We start from the raw sequence: 11032 nt of genomic DNA on the forward strand, positions 1-11032 counted from the left end.
GATAGAAACCAAACACACCCTAGTGCTTGGGGAGAAGGAAGGGAAATCGGGAGAGAAGTGAATCAGCAGAGGACGTGTACGGTTCAGTTTGATTTTTCTGGGTTTTTTCAGCATGCTAAAGCAGGGGTAAATAAGAATTTTCAAGTTGCATTTGACGGTGTTAACAGCAAAAAGTGATGGAATTGTCATGGAAGGAATAAAATGGATTCATGGTGTCAAAAAGGGAAAAATGAAATTTCTAGGGCCAAATAGGGAACCAGATTTTAAGAAAGGGCCAAATAAGGAATTCTCTCAAAATGATATGCTATTATCTATATCATTAGGTCGGTCGTATCGGGCGAGATTTAGAAGCTTGGAGGATAGTCGGTTTCAAATATAAAGGATACATAGTTCGACGCCTAAAGATCAGCAGGTGATGCACCATAAGTTCTACTGCACTAGATATTTAGTCCCTTTCGGTTCTAGAAACATTTAATAACAAAGACTTTCTTTTGCGGGATAGAAGTAAACCATAGCCAAAGATGATAATTGACTCGAGCATCAATGCAATAATCCAATGAAGTCTCCATCTTGAGATAGACCTCTCAAAGAATTTTGATTATTTATTTCTTGTTTTGTCCTCTCCACTTTTGAGATAAACATAGATAAAATATAAAACTCTAAAATCAATAAATGTCATGCTAAATCCAGAGGCAAAAATCATTTGGAACGCTCGTATGCCTCATGTTCCATCTAGATAGATAAATGAATACAAAACCACCCACATGCTTATTTTCCTTGTGTCTAGTTTTTGTAAAGGATGTAGTGTGTATAGTAATATTTTTTTAGACACACTAGTAGGAAAACACCCATTAGTCCCGGTTCGTAAGGGCCTTTAGTCCCGGTTCATGAACCGGGACTAATGGGTCGTTACTAATACCTCCAATCATTAGTCCCGCTTCAAACACGAACCGGGACAGATGGGCCTCCACGTGGGATAATTGGGCACGCCGCTTACAGCAGTTTACAGCAGTTCTAGCAGTTTACAGCAGTTCTGTACAGTGTGTATAGTAATGATACTTTTGCTACCAACGGTGAAATAGCTGGCGAGTTTTGTGGGATAATTGGGCACGCCGCTTACAGCAGTTCTAGCAGAATCGCCATATGTGTAGTCGCTAAAATGCATATGAAATGTGGTGCATTGAATTTTGGAGGCTGTCGAGGCGACTTGCAAATTCAGAGCCGTCGTATTGTCTTCGAAATATTTCTATTGTTAGTTTTCATTCCACACTTGAATTAAATGTTACATATCAATTAGCAACCAAGCACACATTTTTAAACAAGTTGCATGAACAAAAAATAAAACATCATGCACATTCAATCGAATGTACCAATCACATGTCGTCGGCTCCTCCTCCGGTGTTTGCACCGCCCCCTCCTCCGTTATGTGCAACATCTCCTCCTCGGGTGTGTTGGGTGCTCCATGCCATCTTAGAATGCATGATTGTCGCTTGAGTGAACTTGCAAAATTATATTGACATTGGATCCATGATATTGCGGTCCAACATCACCAACCGGTTCTCCTTGGTTATCTTGTCGTGCATCAGGCGGTCCTTCTCAAGTTTAAGCCTATGCACCTCCATATCTTCCTTGCATCATGTACTTGCTTGCATAGCATCCCACCTCATCCTCTTCTCTTCCAGCTTCCTCTCCTCCATATTCATTCATCAACTCGATGATCTTGTTTTTCATTGCCTCCACCACTCCTTGTATCTTGAGCATCGCCTTCAATCATTTTCAGAGGTGGACAAAGTGCTGGCCTAGGCGATGGTAGGTTGTCGTCGGGGCCGACGGAGGAGCGGGAATCGCCGGGGGAGGGGGGAGGAGGATTCCATGACGTTGACGTCATCTGTGGGGGTTGTGGGCATCCGGAGACGGCATCACAACGGGGGGAGAGTGGTGCGGTGAGAAGAGGAGCGGGAGGAGAAATGTCACTGAAGCGAGGGTCACTGAAGTGGTGCGGTGAGAAGAGTGGCCAAACCGTTTTCCAAATGGAGTGTGCTCCAAAGATCTCACCACAACCTTCAAATATGGAGGGTCGCGGCTCGATTTGAAGCGATCCCCAACATTTATGCCACTGAAGCGAGGGAGGCGATTCTGCTAGACCCGCTTTTTCTCAATAAAAACCGCCTGGCGTTCATACGTTTTGTCTCATCTCCTCTCTTGGTGTGTTTCTACCATCTCTTGTTGAGATAAGATCCTGTCCCCTGTGGCTAAGAGCATCTTCAGCTGTTCGGCCCCCCAGGGCGCCGAAAAAGAGCGGGCCTGGGGGTGAGCCGGCGGCAAACTCGGCGCTGGGTGTGGTTGGGCACCCAGCCGTCGCCCCCAGGTCGCTCCCAGGCACCGATTTCGGCCCATTATTCGGCCCAATTGTGTCTAAAACGGCCCGATATCTGCGTGAATCGGCCCATATTCGGCGCGGTTCGGCTTGTTTCGGCGTGAATTTTCGCATACAAATAAAAATCAATTAGTTCATCACATAGTTCGGCATGGTTCAGCGTGTTTTGGCGTGTTTCATCATATAAATCAAATAGTTCAATACAAATTATATAGTTTAACAAATAAAAACTCAAGTTTCATCAAACGTCATTCCCCACGTCGCCCCAGCCTCTCCCTTGAGCCTCCATAGGTGCTCCACCAAATCGTGTTGCAGTTCATGATGCACCTGTGGGTCTCGGATCTCCTGACGCGTATTGAGGTAGTCAGTCCAGGTTACCGGTAGCTGGTGATCAACTTGGGCAAGAGGACCCTGCCTGTAATATGGTTCAGTGTCAAACACTGGCTCTTCCTGCTCACTCTCAATGAGCATGTTGTGCAAGATGACACAGCAAGTCATGATCTCCCACATTTGATCTTTGGACCAGGTCTGAACAGGATACCGGACAACAACAAATCGAGATTGGAGCACACCAAATGCCCGCGCGACATCCTTCCTGCAAGCCTCCTGAACCTTCGCAAAGAAGGCGTTCTTACCTCCTGGCACAGGGTTTGAGATAGTCTTCACAAATGTCGACCATCTCGGATAGATGCCATCAGCTAGATAGTACCCTTGTTGTACTGCCGCCCATTGACCTCGAAGTTCATCGGAGGAGAATGACCTTCAACAAGCTTGGCAAAGACAGGGGAGCACTGCAGGACGTTGATGTCATTGTGAGTTCCTAGCATCCCAAAGAAAGAGTGCCAAATCGAGAGGTTCTGTGTGGCCACTGCCTCAAGTACCACACTGCAACCGCCTTTGGCGCCTTTGTACAATCCCTGCCAAGCAAACGGACAGTTCTTCCATTTCCAATGCATGCAGTCGATGCTTCCAAGCATCCCAGAAAATCCTCTTGCTGCATTCTGTGCTAGGATCCGAGCAGTGTCTTCCGCATTGGGTGTTCGCAAGTATTGCGGTCCAAATACTGCCACCACTACCCTGCGGAACTTGTAGAAACACTCAATGGTGGTGGACTCGGCCATGCGCCCATAGTCGTTGAGTGAATCACCGGAAGCCTCGTATGCAAGCATTCTCATAGCTGTCGTGCACTTCTGCGTAGAGGTGAATCCAAGTGTGCCAGTGCAATCCATCTTGCACTTGAAGTAGCTGTCGAACTCCCGGATGGAATTCACAATCCTGAGGAAAAGCTTTCGGCTCATCCGATAACGGCGCCGAAATGTTTTCTCACCGTGCAATAGAGCGTCGGCGAAGTAGTCCGAGTAAAGCATGCAATAGCCTTCCAGACGATGCCGGTTCTTCGCTTTCACCCGCCCAGGCGCCGAGCCACCTCGCCGCGGCTTTTCACTGCTCGGGAGCAGGGCGGCGAGCATCATGAGATGCTCCTGCTCCTGGACGTCGGCTTCGGCTTCCTCCTCCAGCAACGCCGCGAGCGCCTCCTCATCTTCGGAGTCCATCGCCGGGTCGGGCAAATCACCGAACACCTTGCGGGCAAGGCGGGCGCAAACCCGGTGATGTACAGCCCCTGTTCGGCCGGAACGCCGGAAAAGTTGCCCGGACGGCGGCGGAGAGGCTGCGTCGGCGAAACCTCTTCTTTTTTCCAGCGTGGAATGATCTATCTAGGTATGGTGGGCGGTGGACGGCCGGGATCGACAGGGTTGCGGCCGAGCGCAGGGGGGTCGGAGGCGAATCTGGAGGGGTAGCTTGACTTTTCGCTTGGCAATGTGGCCCCAGATGCGCTTTTCACCGCCGGGCGCAAAAACGGGCCGAGCCGACGGAATTCGGCATTCTAGGGGCACGACTGAAGCGTTTTTTCGACACCGGCGCGAAAAAAACGCCTGGAAATGGCCTGGTGGGGGGGCGGCTGGAGATGCTCTAAGCATCTCGGACACTTGCGAGTGCACTCCCGGAATTTCGTTGGCGGTGTGCACTGTACAGCGCCTAGAGCTTTGATATTTCAGCATGGAATAAAAATCGAGAGATATTCGTTGCCATGGATTGGACGGTGAAAGGGATGGGTTGTAGCTACCATCATGGCATCATCACCGGCCAGCTGTTTCTTCTCTGTTGCTTTACTTGCACGGTTGCAACACCAATCCCTTCAGCTTTCACTTTCGGCCCCTATGACGCTCTCCTACTCCAAGCAAGAGGTCGGTCAAGGTTCGTGCCCGTTAAAAGCAGACAGGAAGGAAGAAGGCTCCGCCTCATCAAGGTAAGCTCCACTCCCTTCAACTCTTCGTCCTCTTTTCCCCACTGGGATTTCTGCCTTCTTCACCTCTTCATCCTCTTCTCTCTGTTGGGATTTCTTCGTCTTTATTCAGTCAGGGAGGTACACCTGAGCCATGGTGCCGTGGAGGCTGGAGGCGCGACTGGCGGAGACGGTGCGGGTTCCTTGGCTGGCTCTTCTTCTGCATCACCGTCGCCAGCGATGTCGCGCATGCGCTCAGAAGCAGCAATCTCCCCATCTAAGGCCGGCAGCCAAGACCGACTCTGCGCCTATAAAGTGGCAGTTCATTGGGCGTGCAGGAAGAAAATTGATTTACAGCAGTGTAACCAGTCAGTGAGCTCATCCATGAGAGAATGAATTCGATGTAAAGGTGAAATATTCATATAGATTAGATGTAAAAATCTTGTGTCAAACAGAGAAATAAACAAAGGTAGCATAGATAGCGCTGGTGCAACTTAGTAACTAACAATAAAGCTGGTCCATCGGACGAACTACGGACAAAATTCCAATAAATAGCTTTTGCGAGGTGGAGCGGTATGTACGGATTCTACTGGTCATCAGGCAGGAGGTTCCGACTATCTGCACTCGAGTGCTATCACCGCCTTGATGATTTCTTGAAAGACCTCGGTTTCTGTCGGTTACCTCTTGGAGCCTCCTCTTCTTCATCATCGTCGTCCTCCGCCGCCTTCCTTCGCTTCTTGTGACCACCGTCCTCCCTCAGTTTCTGCCGAATAATAACAAAATGGTGACTTCAGTATCACTGCAGCAGTCATAGCACTTACGGAAGCCAATTATGGACACTTCAAAATTGATTGCTCCGCCGAGTACATACCGTCAGTGCAATCCTCTTTGAATCTGATATATGCTCACGAAGTATCAGGATTTCATCCATATCTACCTTCCGGTCCGGAATTTCCCTTCCTGCGAAAATAGGGGACGGCTTCAGAAAGAAATCTCCAGTTATGTGTGTGACGAGACAAGCAACGAGGAAAACTATTACCAAGGAGCTGCTCAATCAGCTTAAACCACTCAGCCTCATACTGATTCACAAAAGAGACGGCATATCCCGATTGCCCTGCACGCGCAGTCCTACCAACCCGATGGACATAATCCTGCATTTGGTGGAGCATAAGATCTAAGATCAGTGACAAAATATAAATGCACAATCTTCTCAATAATAAAAGTAATATACGATGATCGGCAACAGGTACTGAAGTAAACAAGGTAGAAACCTTAGAATTCATTGGAATATCATAATTCATAACCACATCAACTCCTTGAATGTCAAGACCACGACTCGCCACATCGGTGCAGATAAGGATGTTGAAATCTTTTGCTTTGAACTTGTTTAAAGCACCTAGTCTTTTGTCCTGATAAAGAGAAGAATTAAAATAATTATTTGCCTTGGGAAGTAGTATTATTTATGTTAAGAAAACTAACATGTCCATAATGGAACTCACTTACAGCCTCAAAAGGCTGCATAACTGAATGGGGAAATCAAATACTTTTGTCTCTGATAGAAAAGTTACAGAAGTAAACCTGACTCATCTGGCCACTGATAGAGAGAGCTTTAAAACCAAGATTCCTTAAAGTGAGAGCAAGGAGTCTTGTTGACTCGCAGGTTCGCACGAAGATCATGATCATGCTCCCTGGCAACTCATTCAGAACATGAACAAGATAACAATCCTGAAATCAAAAATGGCGAAAGAAGAATAAAGGGAAATCAGTACTCAAACCACTGTTAGTAAATAGAGAAATTTAATCTCAAAGCAGGACATGTATGTGATTAAAACTAATCTTCTGAAGTCCAAGGGTATAAGCACGGGCATTCTTTATCAGGATTGTTTATTAAATGTAGAGGAGAATCTTAGTCCAAGGGTTTCATCAAAACAGGCTCTAATCAGTACTGCTAATATCAAATGTATAGAAGTCCAAATTCTCTGTTCAAAGTAAGTCCAACAAACAACAAGATAATGCGGGCCTGCATTTTATCACACAAGTTACATGGGCACAGAACTACAAGTCCTGATATTGAGGTACAGAAACAGATTTCGGCACTTCTTAAAATTACATTATTATATTAAGAAGTTCAAGAACTAACCTTGTAATCTGCAGGAACAAAATACCACTCTTGTTTAAGTGTGTCCACTGTAGAATATTTGGAGGATACTTCCACCTGGTCCCAAGAAAAGTTCCTCTTATATTAGTAAGAGAAAGAAGGCAGCCCAAAAGGTCCTCTTCTATTGACATTGAATGACTAAAATAGAAGAATGGCTTTACCTTAACAGGGTTTCTGAGACAAGCACGTTGCAGTTTGCTGACCTGCAAAGAAAACTCATAAGCTATTCTGAATTCAGGCTAACAAAAATGTATGTGTAGCAAAGCCGTGAAGCACCAATTAGAAAATTAAGGCTATTCATGACTAGAAGCATCATAGTTGCAGCTTGGAAGAGCATATTGAAGTAGTACTCCTAGAAATACAAAATGATGCACAGTTCACCAGAATCAATGCGATTATATGACAAACTGTCAATCTGTGCACTATTTCTCAAGACTCTATAGTGCAGTCACCAAACAAAGTGGTAAACAAGGCCACATCAATCTGACAAGCACAACAATGGCAAACTGTTGATGTTTTAGTCCTTTTGGCTCACACAAAACCGCCTGAATACCCACCAACCTTTTTGGTCATTGTGGCTGAAAAAAGGTAAGTTCTCCTTTCTTTAGGAATGACCTTCAGAATATCATCAAGTGATTCCTTGAACTCCAAATTAAGTAATTTATCAGCTTCATCAAGTACCTAGAAACCAAGAAGATTGAGGACATGTCAAAACAAAAGCATCTCAGTTCAAACAAGCTGGTATAATTGGTCCAAATTGTGGAGGTATGAGCTAGTTATGTAAAGAAATAGTTGACAATGAAGGCTCCGAACAGTATAATCAACACATATTTATGATAAGTAACTATAGCAGATTTGCGACAATTTGCAACTAAGAAACTATTACAACAACCAGTCAAGCAATGGAAAACAGCTACTGATTCATTTAAGTATTTCTAGTTCACAACACACAAGCTAGGGTGGTTCAGCTTGACAAAACAAGCTTTAAGGAATTAAAATGAAAAGATATCTTATTATATTAGATGGCTAGCTTAACACTTCAGGGGAACACTGCCTAGAAAATGCAAATTTCCACTTTAACAGGTGAGGTAGGAATTGTGAGAAGCCACTTCTCTATATTGCACATTACTCCTTTCTTTAATGCAGGTTCTATCTGTAACAACTAATTATTTTCCTAACATCCAACAATCAGAATGGCATAGGCATAAATGAAAAGGCAGGATGATGTATAAATTAAAAGATGAGTAAGTGCAAAGAATGCGTACCAGATATTTCACTTTAGTTAGGCTAAAACCTTTCGTATCTTTCAAATGGTCCAAAAGACGGCCAGGAGTTCCAACCTGCATTTTAGAGGAGATGATACATAAACCAAGCTAAGTCCTGATAAAGACAGTTTTCAAATACTCCCTCCGTTCCTTGATATAAGGTGTATAGAGTTTTGAGAAAAAAATCCAAAATATAAGGTGTATTGCGTTGCACCACTCGTTTGGACAATTTCTTTAGGGATTCGATTACATCTTCTTACATTAGCACAACTCCTCTATTTTCTCATGTGAATTAGTCAGGTGTAATCTCGCCCAAAACTCGTGAAATTTACCCTCCACGACCGCTCTTTAATTTCCATGCCAAAAACTATACACCCTATATTTAGGAACGGAGGGAGTACCATGGAAGCGAACAAAAGTGTTCTTCTCTGCTACTTGCACTGGTGTATCTATGCAATGGAAGGTCTTGGCCTTATCTTCTATACCTAAGTCCCATGTCTTCTCGGCTCTAGAAGCTACTTATATATGCTAAATTCAGTGAAACGGAGAGTCTTGGGTCTTACTACCTCTGTATCAAAATACAAGACGTTTTTGCAGTTCAAATTGAACTGCAAAAACGTCTTATATTTTTATACGGATTAGTACAAGGATGCGCTTGTCATCACAGTGGCTTTCCAAATTAAAAGCACTTATATTACTCCCTCTATTTCAAAATATAGTGCATATACTCCCTCCATTCCTAAATATATGTCATTTTAGAGATTTCAATAAGGACAACATACGGATGTATATAGACGTATTTTAGAGTGTAGATTCACTCATTTTGCTCCGTGTGTAGTCCATATTGGAATCTCTAAAAAGACTTATATTTAGGAACGGAGGGAGTAGATATCTGTTAATACTTTTTCCTGAAAACTTGATATCACTTTGACTTGGGACAAAATTTATAATTCTAAATGCACTTTGTTTGGAATGGAGTATATTAACTTCAGATATATTATCGATCAATAAAATCCCTCAAGAGCCTTCACAAACAGAATTACTAGAAATGGAAGTTAAGGGGCATTAAAAGGCTTGATAAGCTGGCTAATTGGAGAACCGGAGAAGCCACAGGTTGGCCAAAAGGGTATTTCTCAAGTCCAAAGATTAGTATATGCTAATACTGATGCTAGAACTTTGCATTTTGGGATTTAAACGAACCTTGTTGATGGTTGAGTGTGGATTTTAACCACATGCCTCACTTACAATTTCAAAGCACAAAGGATCCCTATCCTATATTGTCTTAGGTTACGATTGGGTAGAGGATACTCACCACAATATGTGGACGTTTTGCAATGGATAACACTTGCTGCATCCGGTCAACTCCTCCAACAAGCTGGAAAAGGGAAAATATCTCAATTGAAAATGATTCATATAACTCGATAATCTCATAACTGATGATGAATACTTGATTTGAGTAGGTAGTAGCATGGTCACCAAGAGACATTTAATGCAATAGAAGATAGAAACTTTCATCGAATTATACTGAGCAGAAGTAATCAGAGGAGAAAGGCCATCAACAAACATTGAAATTGTCAGTATGGGCTCGTATAACAACAAACTTATTCAATTTAGTTATGGTCTTTAAAAATGTAGATTTGCTTCACCACATTGAAATAGGCCGCAATTCTAACAGCGCCCCCGACATTACTCCTGTTCATGTTATGCCCGCAAGCCAACCAAAGGGAGTAGCCAACAATTCACAACCAGCAATTACAGCAACTGGTTAATCGGAACTATGGTCCGTGCAAGAACACAAGCATATTAAAGTATGCACATCCAATTGGTTGTTGAAAATAATCCATATCAGAACTAAATAGACAGTCAATTGTATCAACGCCACTTACCACTGAGCAAACCAAGCCGATTGCTGACCCTAACGCCTCGAACTGCTCCGCAATCTGAATCGCTAGCTCCCTGAACCACCACAACCGCGCGGTAAGCTTCCACACAAGCTACCCAAAAGGAAACGTATCTCAGCAAAGAGAGGCGAAAAAATGGTTACCTCGTGGGCGACATGATGCAGGCGAAGAAGGGCTGGCGGTGCTCGAGCAGCGCCTGGATGATGGGCAGCGCGAAAGCGCCCGTCTTCCCGGACCCCGTCTGCCCCAGCCCAATCACGTCCCTCCCTGCACGCAGGACCGAGCTCAGAATCAACGACCGGCGACCGTCATAAACTGCACACATAATGGCCAGCGGCGGTGCTGGTAGTACCTTGGAGGGCGTGGGGGATGGCACCCGCCTGGATCTTGGTAGGCTGCTTCCACCCCATGGCGTCGCAGGCCTCCACCAGCTCGCGGCAGATGCCCAGCTCAGCGAACGTCGACGCCTCGGCGGCCGGCTCCGGCTCCGGCTCCCGCTGCTGCGCCTCGCCGCCCCCGGCGACCGCCTTGTCCACCACCGCCATGGCTACGAGAGGAGAGAGGATAGAGGAGGAGGGGGATCTTCTGTGCGCGCGTGGGAGGAGGGGAGGAGGCGGCGGCGTGGGTTTGTTCTGCGAGGCGTGGCGCGCGGTGGCTGCTGGTTGTGTGACGGGAGACAGAACTTGGCGCACACGGCCGCGGGGTCGGCGCTGCGGCATAAACCCTAGCAGGCGGAGGGGAAAATCTCGTGGGCCGGCAATGCTCGGCCTAGCCACGGCCTTGGTCAGGGAGGAGCCCATATCAAATATTACACTCCGTCACATGTTACGTTCTGGGCACCCTCTTTAGATTTTTTATTTATTTTTCAGCACGCATTTTCAGCTTTTTAGATGGTTCTTTTCCTTTGTTTTGGCTTTTCAGTTCTTTATTGGTCTTTCTTAGCTTTTGGACAAAAATTCGCGAAAAAATGTGTTTTTTTTTCTTTTTTTCCTTCCATGAAAGGCATGGTCCAATGGCCTGTTTCCCATTTGTTCGGTCGCCAGCTTC

At 45.3% G+C, this 11032-nt stretch overlaps 2 protein-coding genes across 2 annotated transcripts; one reads left to right on the forward strand and one right to left on the reverse strand.

Annotated features, from left to right (window-relative positions):
- Positions 1 to 4385: 4385 nt before the first annotated feature.
- LOC123043859 (uncharacterized) lies at positions 4386 to 5138 on the forward strand. The gene is made up of 2 exons (XM_044466445.1): positions 4386 to 4685; positions 4795 to 5138. Exons 1-2 carry the CDS (start codon positions 4507 to 4509, stop codon positions 4940 to 4942), a joined length of 327 nt encoding a protein of 108 aa, XP_044322380.1. The 5' UTR covers positions 4386 to 4506; the 3' UTR covers positions 4943 to 5138.
- On the reverse strand, positions 5066 to 10681 carry LOC123043858 (DEAD-box ATP-dependent RNA helicase 10). Its single transcript, XM_044466444.1, has 13 exons — positions 10338 to 10681; positions 10129 to 10252; positions 9971 to 10040; positions 9397 to 9459; positions 8085 to 8159; positions 7381 to 7500; positions 6981 to 7022; positions 6802 to 6876; positions 6240 to 6386; positions 5933 to 6070; positions 5701 to 5812; positions 5533 to 5621; positions 5066 to 5424 (listed from the first exon to the last, which is right to left on the reverse strand). The coding sequence occupies exons 1-13, from the start codon at positions 10528 to 10530 to the stop codon at positions 5296 to 5298; spliced, it is 1377 nt and encodes a 458-aa protein (XP_044322379.1). The 5' UTR covers positions 10531 to 10681; the 3' UTR covers positions 5066 to 5295.
- Between the last annotated feature and the right edge of the window lie 351 nt (positions 10682 to 11032).

Source organism: Triticum aestivum, chromosome 2B (assembly GCF_018294505.1).
Source record: "Triticum aestivum cultivar Chinese Spring chromosome 2B, IWGSC CS RefSeq v2.1, whole genome shotgun sequence".
In the NCBI taxonomy this organism is placed as follows: domain Eukaryota; kingdom Viridiplantae; phylum Streptophyta; class Magnoliopsida; order Poales; family Poaceae; genus Triticum; species Triticum aestivum.